The 18,280-nt window shown below is 38.1% G+C and overlaps 1 protein-coding gene across 1 annotated transcript; it reads right to left on the reverse strand.

Annotated features, from left to right (window-relative positions):
• Positions 1–16,110: 16,110 nt before the first annotated feature.
• On the reverse strand, positions 16,111–16,437 carry LOC146405412 (olfactory receptor 2G6-like). Its single transcript, XM_085011684.1, has one exon. The coding sequence runs from the start codon at positions 16,435–16,437 to the stop codon at positions 16,111–16,113; it is 327 nt and encodes a 108-aa protein (XP_084867810.1).
• Between the last annotated feature and the right edge of the window lie 1,843 nt (positions 16,438–18,280).

Consider the following 18,280-nt stretch of genomic DNA (forward strand, 5'->3'; position numbering starts at 1 on the left):
AGGGGATTGCCCCGGAACACAAATCAAAAGGGTGTTTCCACTCTTGATTCCTCTTGTGGCAGCTCTGAGCATCACAGCAGGAGTAGGCACAGGAGTGGCTGGGATAGTACATAGCATGGGTCTGTCTGAGCAAGTCCAGAGCGAACTGGATATAGTCATGTCAACAGTACTTTCTTTACAAGATCAGTTAGACTCATTGGCAGAAGTTGTATTACAAAATAGAAGGGGCCTAAGTCTCCTAACAGTGGAAAAACAGGGTCTTTGTACTTTCCTGGGTGAACAATGCTGTTTCTATGCAAACAAATCTGGCATAGCTCGTGATATCATACAACAGTTAAGCGATCAGATAACAAAGAAACAAGCCAGATATAAAAATAATTGGTCATGGGACAGATTTTCTGGATGGCTCCCCTGGCTCCTCCCTATGTTAGGCCCAATAGTCACTATAGGACTAATTTTACTTTTTGCACCTTGTCTCCTCGGATGTGTTACAGGATAAAAGCTTTTACTAATCAGATCATCTCACAGTTGGTCCTAGATAAATATGGGCCTGTGCCTAACAGTGAGTCAATGATTTGACTCAAAGGAGGAAGACAAAACCAGTGAGGAATGAAGAACATAGCCTGGGCCTTGTTATCATTCCACAGTGTCTGTGTAATGTCATCAACTCCACACCTGAGCCTCTGGCTGCTGCCCACTTCCTTAGAGAACAAACTTAGCTGATAAGGAGAACTGCAGTTGCTACATGGTTACTCATCTAATCACCTCTTTGGCGCTGGCATAAGCTGCCTGCTTGAAGTCAGGAAATATGGCCCTTGCCCCAGATCATTACTATTTAACCTAAACACTATTACTAGTTAAGGTTTAAAGTAACTTAACCGCTGCTTTGCTTCTGTACCCCTGCTTATGCATGCATACCCCCTCCCAACCAGGATGTAAGTTTGCCTTTATAAACAGAATGAGTTTCTTTGTTCAGAGCTTCAACCTCAAGCTGCTTTTAGGCAGTGTGTGGCCCTGGCCAGTAATAAAGACTCCTAATTTGCCTTTTTCTCTGTTGGAGTGTTCTCTGTTCTTTCACCGCATAACAATAAACCAAAGTAAAAGCAGAATAACCAAGTAAGACTGCATAAAGCTAGATAGCTTCTGCACACCAAAGGAAATAATAAAAAAGAAATCCTTGAAAATCCACTCAATGGTGAAAAATATTCACAAACCCTATATTTGATAATAGGTTAATATCCAAATATTGGAATAACATTATACAGATCAAGGAAAAAATAAGAAATTATCTCGTAAAAAGGAGCAGAGAGGGGTTCTCATTGTGGCTCATCCTGTAAACAACCCAACTAATGTCCATTCGGATGCAGGTTCAATCCTTTGCCTCACTCAGTGGGTTAATGATCCATTGTTGCCATAGCTGTGGTGTAAGTCCTGGACATGGCTCAGATCCTGCATTGCTGTGGCTCTGGTATGACTGGCAGCTGCAGGTCTGATATGACCCCTAACCAGGGAAATTATGTATGTCACAGGTGCAACCATAAAAAAACAAACGTACAGACAACAACAACAAAAATATTAGCAGAGAATACATATAGGCTTTTTTCCAAGGAAGACATAAAAATATCCAAGTATATGAAAATTTGCTGAATGCCAGTGATAATCAATTAAGTGCAAATCATCACAATATCTCTTGGCAAGGATGTGGAAAAAGCAGAATTTTTGTATCCTGTTGTTGGGAGTGTGAATTTGTACATCCATTATAGAAAATATTATGGTTGTTTTTCAAAAAAAATCAAAAACTGAAATACCATATGATACAGTAATCCCTTTTCTAGGTATATATCCATATGAATTAAAGTCAGTGTTTCAAAGAAATATCTGGACACTCGTGTTTTTTACAATATTTAGTTTTTAACAATAGCCAAATTGGCCTTATTTACAATAGCCAAGAACTGTGAACAACTTACATGTCCTTTGACAGATGAATAAAGAAAACATGATTTGCATTTATAATTTAATCTAATATGATTAATATATGTTAATATTATTATATTACATATATTATAATATAATGACCATGGGCCAGAGGTACTGGAAAATGTGGTAATGTAACTCAAAATGTTCGAGTTTTCAGTTATAAGGCAATCTGAGGATCTAATACATAGCATGGTAGGAATAATGATATCATACTGAATACTTGATAGATGCTGAGAGTAGATCTTAACGGGTCTCACTACATATACACACAGTCAATTACAGGTATGAGCTGAGGAATAGGTTAATTACCCTGATCTCAGTAATTATTCCACAATGAATATGTATCACACATGATAATGTACACTTTATATACGGTTATGTTAGAGATAGAGTAGAATAATTAAACAGCTAGTTTTTTTTTTTTTTTAATTCCTCTATGGGATTAAAAACAGGGATTTTAAGGGGATTTAGGAGACTGTTATAAGTTAATGACCACTCAAGAGAAGAATGGAGTAACCTAGCAACAATCTACACTACCCTGGAAGAAGATCAGGTAGGTCCAAACATCCATCACATTTAAGCCACAAGTACTGCTAGTTAAAACATAAAACAGTAAGTAGGAGGTCTGAAACTTGTTACATGAAGTCAGGGAGTAAATAGTCCTTGTACATATAGCCAGGAAAGAAATATAAGTGCAAGGAGAAAGAATCTATGTGAAAGTGGGCATTATATCAAAACCTGAAATGAGTTACCATACTTTAGTATATGTTGCCACACTTTTGCTAATGAACATATGATTTAAATAGTGCTAAAACAGTCCAGTTAAACCATCAAGGGTCAAAGGAGGAAATGGGATAATCCCATCAAGGATTCTTGATGTCTTCCAAAGAATGAGAATGGTGGTATTCTTCTCCACCCCCTTACTTTTCTTTTGTTTGTAAAAATAGAGTCCTTTCAGTCCTCAGGGTAGAGCCCTCTTGCCTGCCCATTTGTATTTCTCACAAGCACCCTACGCTAAAAACTTCTCTGCATGTCACTTTGCCTCTCACTGAATTATTTCTGCACTGCAAAAAAATAAATAAATAAATAAACTGAGCTTCAGTAATCCTGACACTGGGTTTTAATAAAAAAGACAGTGGATTTGAGTTTCCGAAGTCAAGGAACATGGGGTCAATTCCCAACTGAGAAGTGTGGTTTCAGTTATGTTTGTCAGTTATTCCTCAACAAAATTACAAAATTATTACAATTAAATATTTTCATGTAATTAAAAATCTTTAAAATTTTTCTAGTGCTCTTTTATTCATATCCTGTTCTGGTTTACTATTAATTCTTATATTTTATCTCTTGGAAAAGATAAATCATAGTTCCTTTTGAAATAGTACGTTTGTTCCCTCTTTATTCTTTTTTCTCTTTGTTTCTATCTATATTTTATTTTAGACAATTTTTTAAGTTAGTTGGTCCCTGCTGTTCTGCTGTTGTGAAGGTCTTTGAACAAGAGTAAATCTTAATAACCATGAGTTTTACTGACCTATGGTAAAAAAAAAAAAAAAAAAAAAATCCATTCCTTTGGGAAGCTCTATCTTTGGACATGTTCTTTGGAATAGTTTCCTCTGAAAATTCTCTAATAGGTGTTGGAGGCATAACTGGCTGACAAATTTCTGACAGCCAAAAAAAAAAAAAATGGGAGCTGGTGGAATATTTCACAATTCTATATGTAAACATCCCAGTTACTCATTTATATTCTGTCAATTTTTCCCCAAATCTAGAATGCCTTAGTGATCTATATATCCATAAAGTAAAGGAATAGTGTTGTGCCACTTTGGGGAGACACAACTAAACAAAGTAAGTGTGAAGATCTAAGATTTAAAAGACTTCCATACAGATTTTTCAGCTAAGCCCTCTGTTTTAGTACCAAATATGATGTTTAGAAATGAAATGGACTATTAACTCAGGTCAGTCAGTGTAGGAGCATAGGCTTGGATGCATTCTTTGATAAGGCTATTGATTTATATTTATGGTTTAAGAGTTCCAGAGAGTAATTCCACACAGGGCTTGTTTTATTATGGGATGTGTGCCTTCCCCACAAGGCATTGTTTACTATAGAAAGTGTACCTTCTCCACAGGCCTTGTTTACTATGGGAAATGTGTCTTCCTCACAGGGACCTTAATCTCTAACCCACTCCTCAACTGATAGAGAAGGAATGAGAAGAATGAGAAGAGAAGGACAAAGAAACCCTAAAACTTATAGGACATTTCCACCCCTAACACCCCTATTGGACAAGGACTGATATAGGTAACTGGGCAAAGCCAAAGGAAAAAAAAACAAAAAACAAAAAAAACCACACATGTTTTCTAGACCCCATGTTGGTAGCCCCCCATCTTTAAAAGATAAAAATCCCTAAAGGACAATGGAGAAGGTGGGCATTTCTCCTCCCTCCCAGGAACTCTGGTAGCTATTTTCTTTCCCTCAGTAAAGACTTTGCTTGCTTGCTGGCTGTGTGTTCACAGAGTTCATTCTTTGACTATGTGAACAAGAAGCTGGATTCTGGTAACATCTTTCTGGCATCATCTTTAGGGGGCTCATCCTGGATCTGATCCAAGACACCAGCACTCATAAGGTAAGCAGCAGAAAGCTGGCACTTTCTATATTTTTCAGCTTTGTTTACCTCTTAAGGAGGGTGAGTGTGTGAATGACCATGCAAGCCTTAGAGGTGTCCTGGACATGAAGCAAGTACAGAGCTCTGATCCATGGTTCCATTAAGCTCCTGAGAGAACTCATGTGGCTAAAATTCAGCCATCCTGAGTCCACTTGGGCTAGGAGTCCAGTTGGGGGTTCATACCATCCTGCCATATGCAAAGAGGCACCAAAATTGGTGTCCATTGAGGGAAACACCCAGAGTTAGACAAGCGAGTGACAAGGCAAAATTTTCTTCCTATTGCCCCCCAACTCCCAAATCCCTATGTACTCTATAGCCTTTGTAAAGCATTTGGGAGATCACAGGTTACTATATTTCTGAAGGTTAGCAATTGTCAAAAGACGTGAGGAACAAAATATGTTGTTTTTGTGGATTCTTAAATAGTGATAAAGGGTTTAAAGTAGCTGTCCCAAATCCCTTATGAGACTCTTATCTCCACTCTCCCTGCTTCCTACAGTATGTTAGGAGCCAACATTTTACAGTAAATGATGTTAGTCCAAGGCCCAGAATCCAATTTTGATGGAAATCTATCTTTTAGTGGCATCTCTAAGAAGACTAGATGCAAGGAGACACCCTTTACTGTGGGAAGAGGGAAAAAAAAAAAAAAAGGTAAGGGCAAGGGTCTCATAATCCAGTTCTGTAAATTTAGGGAGTTCCTCTTGAATTATAAGTCCATCCCAATATATCGTACTTCTGGTCTTTAACCCCTCTCTAATTTTTTAGCCAGTTCAACCTCCCTTGGGCTTTAGGCCAATTATTATCACCTCTTACACAATTTCAGCCTTGCCCCAATGCTGGGATCAGCCATTGTTATATTCTTCTCATCAAACAATGCCCTATTTCCTTAGAAGTTTTTTAAAGGGCTCCACTAATCCAATCCTTTATCATTTCCTTTGCTACTACCTCAAATGGAGCCATGGGTGCAAAGGAAACAGACCTCTAGATGTTAAGATGACCCTGAGTTGTCTCCCTGCCTATGGGGAGAAGGAGTTCATAATTAGTATTCATCCAAATTAGGCCAAATGTTTAGTCTCAGAGCCCAAACATGGTCAGTTTTGCTTTTTGCTATTTACTTTCACCCTGGTCGGAGAAACTGGCAGCTGGTTCATCCAATTTACCCATTAACTGTGGCTTAGGAACTTTCCTAATATTAATAGGGGACATGTCAAAGTGAACATCCTAGGAATCTGAAACTCAAGACAATAACTACATGTGTGGGTTTCTTCACCTCTGTCCAAAAGCATGTAAAGGGCAGGCATGACAGGAAAATTGGCTACACTGGTAAGGAGTGGTTAATTCCAGTCAGCCTAAGATTGGATGGGATGACTGACCATTAATGTCTAGCTGCTCTGTACAAGAGAGGGGATGCCCTCGCATAACTGAGAAAGGACAATAAGTGATGGATACTGGTCTTTTATCTTTTTCAGATGGGAGCAACATCCTCAAGCCTGGTGCATGGCTAAATAGCAGCTCTTCTGACTTGTGCCTTAAAGAACTGAAAAAAGTTTAACCCTGAGACTCTGAGAAAGAAACATTCAATTTTCTTTTGTACAGAAGACTTGCCACTATATAACCTGTCAGATGGGGAGTGATGGTCATTTGAGGGCTCTCTACATTATAACACTATTCTCCAATTAGACTTATTTTGTAGAGGACAAGGGAAATGGTCAAAGTTTCCTTATGTTTGGGTTTTCTTTATAATGAGGGAAGACACTAAACTGAGGAAGGCTTGTGGATTTCCCCAGTATGCTATGCCAACTCCCTCAGGACCCAGGTGCCCACTATGTTTTGGCCCAATTGGGTCAGACACTCCAGAAGTTAATCAGTCTTCTCAAATACTGCCAAAGGCTCCTCTTCTCCCACCTCCAGTGCCAAAGTTAAATCCCTCTTTACACCCTTTGCAAGAGGTAACAAACAGAATTGGTAACAACACTGGTCCATGTGCCTTTTTTGCTTTAGGATGTAAGGCAGATAAAAACAGATTTGGGAAAATATTCTGATGACCTAATGACAAAGTTCATTGGCTTTCTTAGAAAGACTCAGAGAGGCATTGAGAAAACATACACCAATGGATCCAGAATCAATGGAGGGCCAACTAATTCTTAAAGCTTGGAGCCTGTTTCCTCTGTGGAAAAGAGGGACAATTTAAATGGGTATGCACAAGGCTCAGACCCAACCACCTAGGCCATGTCCCACATGTTGGGGAGATCACCAGAAGAGGGACTGCCCCTGAAGATGAAGGCCCCCAGTGTCCACCCCTCAAGCCCAGGATCAAGATTGATGGGACCCAGGGTTTTCCATATTGTCTCCTGTGCTTATCACCATTCAGGAACCCCAGGTGACTCTAAATGTGAGAGGACAGACTATTGACTTCCTCATGGATACAGGAGCCACTTTTTCAGTCTTCTTCTCCAAACCTGGGCTCCGCTCAAATAAATCTGCCACATTTCATGGTATTTCTAGCAAGCCAGTTACAAAATCCTTTACACAGCCTTTGAATTGTAACCGGGAGTCCATTTTCTTCTCTCATGGTTTTCTGATTAGTCCAGAGAGCCCCACCCATTTAGAAAGAGATATTTTGTCAAAGGTTAAAGGTTCAATTCACATGACAATGGAGCCTAATCAAGATTTATGCCTGCCATTAATGGAAGTAGATATTGACCCAGAGTCTGGGCCAATAAGAGGAAAGATAGGAAGAGCAAAAAATATACAACTGGTGGAAATAACTCTTAAAGATCAAAACTTATTTCCTTGCCAAAAGCAATATCCTCTGAGACCTGAGACATGACAGGGACTTAATCCCCAATTATAAAAAACCTAAAGGAACAGGGATTATTAATGGACTGTAACAGTCCTTGTAATACCCCTATATTGAGAGTGTGAAAGCTTATTGGGGATTGTTTCCTAGTGCAAGGCCTTCATCTAATAAATGAGGCAATGGTCTCATTACATCCAGTGGTGCCCAAACCCTACACTCTCCTCTCACAAATTTCAGAAACAGCAGCCTGATATACTGTATTAGATTTAAAAGTTGTATTTTTCTACATTTCCATGGCTGTGGCTTCATAATTTTTATTTGCTTTTGAGGACCCCTCAGACTCATCCACACAATTAACTTAGACTGTCTTGCTACAAATGTTTAGAGAAAGGCCTCATTTATTTGGAAAAACATTAACCAGAGATCTGGCAAACTTTAGGCTTCTAAACTTGTTAAAGTTATTCAATACCTGGACATATTCTTATCTGTGCTTACACCAAAGAACAATGTGGGGTGGTTTCTTGTGATCTCCTTAACTTTTTAGCATTATGTGGTTATAAGATATCCAAGTTTAAAGCTCAGATTTTCAAATCTGAATTCAAATATTTGGGTTTAAAACTGTTTCATGAGACTAGAGCTCTAAGTGAGGAAAGGATCAGGCCTATCCTACAGTACCATTCCTGAGTATTGTTAGACAACTCAGAGGATACCTAAGCATTACTGGATACTGTAGATTATGGATTCCTTGTTATGGAGAGTTAGCATGCCCCATGTATAAGATGTTAAATAAAGCTCAGCACTCTAGTACCCATACCCTACGGTAGGAACCTGAAGTCAAAAAAGCCTTTAAGGTGCTTCAGCAGACCCTTCTCCAGGCCCTAGCTCTTAGTTTGCCTACTGGACAGTATTTCAATTTCCTCATAATGGAGCAATCTGGAGTAGCTCTGGGGTGTTAACCCAACCAAAAGCAGAATCTCAACAGCCTGTAGCATACTTAAATAAAAAAACTGGACTCAGAAGCTCAAGGTTAGCCACATTGTTTATGAGTATTAGCCTCAGTGGCCTTACTAACCTCTGAGGCCATTAAGTTAACAAAGGGCCAAAACTTACCTATATATTGCCAAAGAGACTAGCTCAGCAGGACGGGGCTGAAGAACTGGTGCTGTGGAACTTAAGGAAAAAAAAGTTAACATAAAACAAGATACAGAGACATTTATCTTAAGTAAAAGTGGGAACCAGGGGACTCAAGGTCTCAGGGACCAAGAGCCCTGTCTCAAGAAACCACACTGCTTTTATTGTGCTCTTGAGGATTATGTCAAGTGAAAAGGTGGTTGTAGGTGCAGGATATAGGCTTTTTTTTTATTATTTTATAAGTTCTTTTATTATTTTAAAAGTCTCTTAGGTGGTAGATTGTTAAACTTTTACTCTAAACTTTAGGCATTTAAGAATCATTAGCATTTGAGTTAGCTATCTATGCATAGCATTTCAGAGAATCCTCACTGTGCTTCTGCAAACAGCATGCCTTTAGGTCTTTGTTCTTAAGCTTGTCATTTACCAACACTGTGACTGTTTCTCAAGCAGGAAGACAGGACAAAGTGAGGAAGGACAAGATGGAGTTTTCAGCAAAGAGGCTAAGAAAATATTATAAAAACATGTCTCACAACAATATATCACATGACCTAACAGGTACTCTAAACTCCAAGGATGGACTTTGGCTCTCAGATAATCAGCTTATCAAATACCAAACCTGACTATTAGAAGACCTATAGCCTGGCTAAATACCTGCTCAACTTTAAATACTGTGACTTTCCTTCCTGACTCGCTAGATCAAAAAGTTGAGCATGATTGTCACTAGATCTTAGCTGTTAATTATGCAGCCAGGGAGGACTAAAAGGTGAGTCCTTATCCAATCCTGATCTTACTATGTTTACAGATGGCAGCTCTTTTATTGAAAAGGGACAATGCAAGGTAGGATATGCAGTCGTAACTGTATATGAGATCCTAGAGAGTGGACTTTTGAGACCAGGAACAAGTGTGCTCAATTAACAGAAGTAATAGCATTAACTAAGGCATTGGAATTGGGGTCAGGGAAAAGGATAAATGTTTATGCAGACTCCGAATATGCATATCTGGTCCTCTATACACATACAGCCCTCCAGAAGAAATGAGAATTTCAGACCTCACATGGAAGTCCTATTAAATATTTTCAAGGAATTAAGCATTCCCTAGATGCCATCAAGACTGCCTCTAGAGGTAACCATAATTCATTGTTGAGGACACCAAAAAGATTTCTCTGAGACAGCTGAGGGAAATTGAAAGGCACATCAACAAGCTAAAAGGCTGCTACCCAATCCTAGGATCTAGAAACCCCTCTCCTCTGGGAGGGGATCCCAGAAGAGATTAAACCCACTTACTCCCCTGAGGAACTTCAATATTCCCTTTCTCAGGGAAATTTACTTTACTTCCCTCAGGCTGGCTGCAGACTACCAATGATAAGCTGATGTTACCCTCTAGTGTCCAATGGAAGGTCCATAAGACTTTACACAAAAGTTTCCATTTGGGGATTGAAAACACCTATCAGTTGGCCAAAAATTTGTTTAAAGGTAAAAACAAATAGTTAGGGGATGTTAGAATCAAATAGTTAGGGGATGTGAGAGATGCCAAAAAAAAACACCTCAAATAATAACCAGTCTAGACCCCACAGGGACTGTGAATCAAATAGTTAGGGGATATGGGATATGCCAAAAAAAAAAGAAAAAACCCCAAAGAATAACCAGTCAGTCCCCACAGGCTTACAGCATACTGGAAAATATCCAGGGGAGGACTGGCATTTAGTCTTTACTCATATGACCAAGTCCAAAATATATCAATATCTGTTAGTGTAGGTAATATATATATTTACTGGATGGGTAGAGGCCTTCCCATTGTTGAACCAAGCAAGCAAAGGAGGGCATTTAAACCTTAATTCATGAGATTATTCCCCATTTTGGTTTGCCACAAGGAATTCAAGTAATAATGGATCAGTTTTTAAGGCAGCCATAACCCAAGAATTCTCCCATGCTTTAGGAATAAAATACCATCTACACCATGACTGCAGACCACAATCATTGGGAAAAGTAGAGAAAACTAATAACCTGATTAAACAACACCTACAAAAGCTATCACAAGAAACTCATCCTCCCTGGTTATCACTCCTTCCTTTGCCTTAATAAGAATAGAAACACTTCTATGAGTCAGGTGCTTAGTCCGTTTGAAATGTTATATGGATAGCCCTTCCTTAAAAATGATTTCCTGCTTGATCAGGAAACTGCTGAACTCACTAAATATGTAAGCAATGTGGCTCTTTTCAACAGCAGCTTTCAAGCTTGAAAAACAGTCTTAATCAGAGCACAAAAGATAAGGAACCTCTTTATTAACCAGGAGATACAGTATTAGTTAAGTCTCTCCCAAACAATACCCCCTCACTGAAGCCTATTTGGAAGTGACCCTACACTGTCATCCTTTCCTCTCCCACCGCTGTTAACATTGCAGGAATTGATGCTTGGATTCACCATACACAAATTAAAGCCTGGAACCCAGAAAAAGAAGACACCCCCTTTCCAACCACTGAGGAAATTTCCCCTAAATATCAATACACCCCTCTGGAGGGACTCAAGGGTTTGTTCCAACAAACAGGATAGAAATCAGAATGGAACAAATAGTCTGTATAATTGCTCTTTTCTCCTTTACTATGGGAAATTTCCCCACTACCTTACAATGGGTGCAAGATAATATTTTTATCTCCTGGGCTCACTCCTATGCCTATTTCCAAAACCAATCAGACAGCTGGGTCTCTGGAACATTACCTATGTCCTCTGTAGAAGAATTCCTTTGGTGGGTATCTCCTGTACAGGAAAATGACTATTTACAAGTATGTGGATTCCTACTCCAGGCATGTGAAACCACCTCTTCCTTAAGTTCTATATTAGACAAAAACCTCACCACTCTTAATTGGTGTCATAAATCATACTTCTCACAAGGACATAAGGTAACTTTTAATTATAAGCTGACTAAGGAAATGACACACAAATATGTCATGACCAGCAAGAGAAACCACAAAAATCATACAGGTTATAAGTATTTTAATCAATTTTATCAAATATGGAATAAATATATGTGAATCACTCCTGAGAAGGATTATTTAACCCAGACCACATCTATTTGCTGGGAACAAAATAAACATTATGTTGGATTTGGGGGGCAACCCCCATCCTCTAATGAGTTAAAATCTTTAGGATATTTAGAAACTGAACATTGTTTGCAAACTATCCAAGTCACATACAATCCAGATAAGACTCCCATATGGCTTGGAACAGACTGGGGGTTTAATCCTGGAGTACATTAGCTAGCCACAAATAGAACTTATTGGCTATGTGGAACTAAATCTATGTCTTTGGCTGCCCCTAGGATGGGTAGGGCACTACATTTTGGGATTGGCTTTTGCTCATGGCCAACATTATGAAAACTCTGAGCTGAGCACCAGCCAATCTTCTCTATTTACATGTCAAATGGGTCAGATCAGTGTTCCACTGGTATGATTACTTAGCAGCAATATTTGTGCCTTCATTAGGAACCACTGATATAATGCTGCAGGTAGAAGCCTTTACTAATTTTATTCAACAATCTCTTAATGATACTGCAGAAGCTATTTCTACCCTAAATGTGGAAAAAATAATAAATTTGAAAAGTAGGGCTATAAAACTGAATGGCCTTAGATATATTCACTACAGCTCAGAGAGGTACCTGTGCTATTATAAAATCTGAATGTTGTATCTATATTCCAATTATTCACACAATGTGTCTGAATTCCTGTGAGATCTCTGGCAGCAGATTCATAAGATGTCGGATCCAGCTCCAGCTTTTGGAGCTGCCCTCTAGAACTGGTTGACTTCCTCCTGGTGGAAGTATTTCCTCACCATAGTCAGCATTGTGATCTTGACACTTTTATTAAGATGCTGTATAATTAACTGTATTTGTCACTCCATTACATCATGATTAATAGCTAGCAACATTGGAGTTCCCATTGTGGTGCAGCGGAAATGAATCCAACTAGGAATCATGAAGTTGCGGGTTTGATTTCTGGCCTCACTCAGTGGGTTAAGGATCTGGCATTGCTGTGAGCTGTGGTATAGGTCACAGATGCATCTTGGATCTGGCATTGCTGTGGCTATTGTGTAGGCTGGCAGCTGTAGCTCTGATTCAACCCCTATCCTGGGAATCTCCTTATGCTGCGGGTGCAGCTCTAAATATCAAAAAAAAAAAAAAAAAACCCAAAAAACAAAAAACAAAAAAAACCTAGCAAACTTCAAATGTTGTTAGAATGGGTACCTGATGTAATGTATCAAAGCCAAATTGACCATTCCATGAGTGGAGACTTAACTGTGTTCCCCTAACAATGCCCCTTTTCAGCAGGAAGCAGTCAGAGTGGTCATTGCCCCTTATCTCTGCAGTTAGCATCTCCAACTCTAGAGGCAGGGATTGAGACAGAATATTAACTCATGTAGTCAGTGTAGGAGCATGGGCTTGGATGCATTCTTTGATAAGGCTATTGATTTATATTTATGGTTTAAGGGTTCCAGAGAGTAATTCCACACAGGGCTTGTTTTATTATGGGATGTGTGCCTTCCCCACAAGGCATTGTTTACTATAGAAAGTGTACCTTCTCCACAGGCCTTGTTTACTATGGGAAATGTGTCTTCCTCACAGGGACCTTAATCTCTAACCCACTCCTCAACTGATAGAGAAGGAATGAGAAGAATGAGAAGAGAAGGACAAAGAAACCCTAAAACTTATAGGACATTTCCACCCCTAACACCCCTATTGGACAAGGACTGATATAGGTAACTGGGCAAAGCCAAAGGAAAACAAACAAACAAACAAACAAAAAAGCACATGTTTTCTAGACCCCATGTTGGTACCCCCCCCATCTTTAAAAGATAAAAATCCCTAAAGGACAATGGAGAAGGTGGGTATTTCTCCTCCCTCCCAGGAGCCCTGGTAGCTATTTTCTTTCCTTCAGTAAAGACTGTGCTTGCTTGCTGGCTGTGTGTTCACAGAGTTCATTCTTTGACTGTGAGAACAAGAAGCTGGATTCTGGTAACATCTTTCCAGTATCAGAAATGCCTGGTTTTGCACACTGAGGTATATGGAATGAATGGCCAATTAGGATCTTTTGTATAGCACAGAAAATTCCATCTAATATTCTGTTATAATCTCTGTGGGAAAAGAATATGAAACAGAAGGGATGTGTGTATCTCTATAACTGAATTAATTTGTTGTATGGCAGAAATTATCACAACCTTCTAAATCAACTATACTTCAATAAAATTAAAAAAAAAAAACTTAAAAAAGACACATGCACTGGCATGGTCATTGCAGCACTATTCACAATAGCCAAGACATGGAAATAACCCAAATGTCCAATGACAGATGATTTTATTAAGAAGATGTGGTATATATAAACAATGGAATACCACTCAGCCATAAAAAATAACAAAATAATGTCATTTGCAGCAACATGGATGGAACTAGAGACTCTCATACTGAGTAAAGTAAGTCAGAAAGAGAAAGATGAATACCATATGATATCACATATCTGGAATCTGATATATGGCACAAATGAAACTTTCCACAAGAAAGAAAATATGGACTTGGAGAATAGACTTGTGGTTGCTAAGGTGGAAGGGGACAGAGTGGGGTTGATTGGGAGCTTGGAGTTAATAGATGCAAACTATTGCCTTTGGAATGGATAAACAATGAGATCCTGCTGTGTAGCACTGGAAACTTTTCTAGTCACTCATGATGGAGCATGATAATGTGAGAAAATAGAATGTGTACATGTATGTGTATCTGGGTCACCATGTTGTACAGTAGGAAAAAAAAATGCATTGGGGAAATAATTAAAAAAACTATTAGAAAAAAAAAATGCCTGTTAATCCATCTTCAAGCTGCTGGAGGGTTTCTTATGTCATGATTTAACTTGCATCTTAGATCGTTTCATATGTAGTTTAATTACCTGCTTTTTAAAATCTAGTAAGTTAAATACTGGTTATTCTTTTACTTTTCAGCTTACAAAATGTTACTGCAGTGGTCTTCGGTCCCAATCTGTGTATCCTTGTGTACTTATGCTTGAACTCAACAGTCCTTCAGTCAGTGGTAAACAATGATGTCCAAAAACATAATCTGAAAATATCTTGTCAGCTAACACACAAAAAGAAATATTTCACATAGTCCCACAATTCTTCCTTCTATTAAGTATTCTTAGGCTTTAACAACAACAACAAAAAACCCTACAAAAACAAAAATACCCACCCTTTCCATGATCGTATTTTGAAAAAGAAATTCTACATCACAAATGAAAAAAAAAAACTTCCTCCAATCTTTATTATTTTCAGCTGACTCTCTTTCCTGTTTGTGCTGTGCATTCTACTATTCACTAATACTCTGTTCTATTCCAACTGACTCATTAATGACATCTCACTACAAATAATATGATGTCAGGATATTCCTGTGTGTCACAGTTTCTTATAATTACATGGTATTTTTGGTGTACATAATAGCACTAGGGCCTATCAAAAAATTTAAAAAGCCTTAATGGAAATTACCAAATCAATTTTTGTTGCTAAAATTTGCTGGGATAACCATTTAATATCTGAGTTCTTTTTGTGAAAATCCACTTGTATTTTGGCTGAGTTGTGTTTTGCACAGCTTTACAGGAAAGAAAACAGGATAAACAACGTTTTAAAAACTATGTTTCATTTTAAAATAGCTTGATTTTTTTGTAGGTCAAAGAATAGATTTGACTAAATATTTAGGAGAATTTTAATTTAGATAAATTTGTAATTTAATTTGAAAATATAGAACAAATTGAGGGCAGTTTTCTTGTGGTGCAGCAGGTAAAAGATTTGGTATTTTCATAGCAGTGGCTTGGGTCATTGCTGTGACATGGATTCAGTCCCTGGACTAGGAAATTCCACATGCTGGGGCACAGCCAAAAAAATAAATTAATTAACTATGGGTTAAATTTAAATAACTTTACCAACATATTTTATGTATTTAAACACCTCAAAGGCACCTCACTCTTCTGAGCTCATCTCAAAAAATTTCAAGTAAAAGGAAAATGTAATAGAGTATATGCAAGGAACATTTCTTGTTTATACCTAAGATGTCATTCTCATAGTCAAATTAAAGAAGACAGACTTCATGCACAGAAAGGACTTAGGAAAACTCAAGGAATATTTACCTCATTTTAAGCTTGTCTAGAAGAAGTTGTGACATATAGTGCTTTCACATTTTTTAATTTTAAAACACATAAGATAATTTGTAAGTTATTCACTTTCCAATTTTAAAATGTTCAGCTCATGCTGCCAAAATTGTTTATGAAATATAAATTTTTTCAAATTTAATTTTGCAAATAGTATACCTCCACAGACAGATCTATTTTAAACATTTAATAGGTGGACAAAAAATTAATTTACACAGCCTTTTTTTTTTTTACAAAAGATAATTGTAAAACAATAGGCATAAAGAATAATTAATACATTTTTACCTTTGTCCTAACCCCATCTAGTTTTAAGGATAATTCAATGATTCTCTTAGATAGAGTGGGTGGATATCATTATTTGCAACTCATGTTCTGGTTCAAAAAATCATGTTTTTTCCTGATGCTAATTCCTTCTTCATCACCCTTTGCAAAGCACCCCTCATGTCTTTGTTTCTCAGGGTGTAGATGAAAGGGTTCAGCAATGGTGTGATCACAGTGAAGAAGGAGACCAACTTGCCACATTTTGAAGCAAACTGTTTCTTAAAGTCTGTGTAAACTATGGCAACTGCCCCATAATACAGGAAGACCACAATAAGATGGGAGGAGTAGGCGGCAATTGCTCTCTGCCTCCCCTCCTCAGATTGGATGTTACTTAAAGCTTGGGCTAAGTGTCCATAAGAAGTCAGGATCAATCCCACGGGCATGATGGTAAAGAGAATAGCAGAAACTATCTGCCACTCAGTAATGAAAGTGTCTTCTCAAATCAGCTGTATGAGGGATGGGACCTGGCATAGAAAGTCATCCAGACAGTGGTTTGCACAAAAGGGCAGCCTAAATATGAGGGAAGTTTGGGTAACAGATTCAGTCAGCCCAGACAGCTAGGACATAGGTACCAACTTCCAACATAACTGAGGATGCATGATGATAGGATAGTGCAGGGGCTGGCATTTAGCAATATAATGGTAAAAAGCCATCACCACCAGCATGAGGTCTTGTGAGGCACCAAAACAGAGCAATGTGCCCAGTTGGATGACACAGTTGTATAGGTGATGCTCTTATCTGGCCCCCACACATTGAACAACATTTGGGATACAATGGTTGTGGTGAAGCAGAAATCCAAATAAGAAATATGGCTAAGAAACAAGTACATGGGGTTGTAAAGTTGAGGGTACAAGCAAGAGAGAAAATGATAGTCAGTTGGAGAGAATGATCCTGGTGCACTTGATGATCACGATCCTGAAGAAAGCCATTTCTACCTGGGGAAATTCAGAGTAGCCAAGAAACATAAATCCCACTGGGAAAATCTTTTTGGTCTTTTCTGTTGCTTTTGGCATTGGGTTTTGGACATAACTATAAGTATGATTTAGTGAATGAGTTTTTTTTAAAAAAATACTTCAATTTATTTAGAGATGGTAAGCATTATTAGTTTTCCAAAGAGTCTTAGGAAATGGGATATATGATTACTTTTCCTTACCTTAGACCCAAGGATAAAATCTCTCTTCCATAATGATGTGAGTTTAATATGAAAGGGATATTTCAAAAAAAAGTTGAGATTTATCTCCCAGAATGTGTAATTACAACATCCCCAGCTGAAACCCTCAAACCTTAGATCCTATAAATTTTCCTCTTAGATTGTCCTTTTAGCCATGTATGCAGTAGCTGTCTAAAATACTTGAAATAAAATGATGAACACCATGTTTTCTCTTTGAACTATGTACTTCTCTAATTTATCAGGGTACCATTTGCCTTGTTTGGTGATATGAAATGGAGGATTTTTCCAAAACAGGGCTCTTCTCTTCTCAAGGTAGGTTCTAAACAGTGAGTCCTGGACAGTGACATGCAAATCAATAAAATTAGAACACACCCTCACACCCTGCACAAAAAACCCCCCAAAACTCAAAATGGCTTAAAGACTTAAATGTAAGATAAGACACCATCAAACTCCTGGAAGAGAACATAGGTAAAATATTCTCTGACATCAATCTTACAAATGTTTTCTCAGGTCAGTTTCCCAAAGCAACAGAAATAAAAGCAAAAATAAACCAATGGAACCCAATCAAACTGACAAAATTTTGCACAGCAAAGGAAACCAAAAAGAAAACAAAAAGACAACTTACTGAACGGGAGAAAATAGTTTCAAATGATGCAATGGACAAGGGCCTAATCTCTAAAACGTAAGAACATAAGAGCAACTTATACAACTCAATAGCAAAAAAGCCAACAACCCCATGGAAAAATGGTCAAAAGACCTGAATAGACATTTTTCCAAGGAAGATATACAGATGACCAAGAAGCACTGGAAACAACGACTATTAGAAAAATGCAAATCAAAACTACCATGAGATAGCACCTCACACCAGTCAGAATGGCCATTATTAATAAGCCCACAAATAACAAATGCTGGAAGGAGTGAAAAAGGAACCCTCCTGTACTGTTGGTGGGAATGTAAGCTGGTACAACCACTGTGGAGAACAGTATGCAGTTACCTTAGATAACTATATATGACCCAGCAATCTCACTCTTGGGCATATATACAGACAAAACTTT

Source organism: Sus scrofa, chromosome 2 (genome assembly GCF_054392235.1).
Source record: "Sus scrofa isolate SSC_HxYL_T2T_F1_AM1 chromosome 2, Sscrofa_HxYL_maternal_Yorkshire_Landrace_v2.0, whole genome shotgun sequence".
NCBI classification, from domain to species: domain Eukaryota; kingdom Metazoa; phylum Chordata; class Mammalia; order Artiodactyla; family Suidae; genus Sus; species Sus scrofa.

Excerpts from the sequence above, each read along its gene's own strand:
- LOC146405412 (XM_085011684.1), bottom strand. The coding sequence starts at position 16,437 with ATGCCCGTGGGATTGATCCTGACTTCTTATGGACACTTAGCCCAAGCT.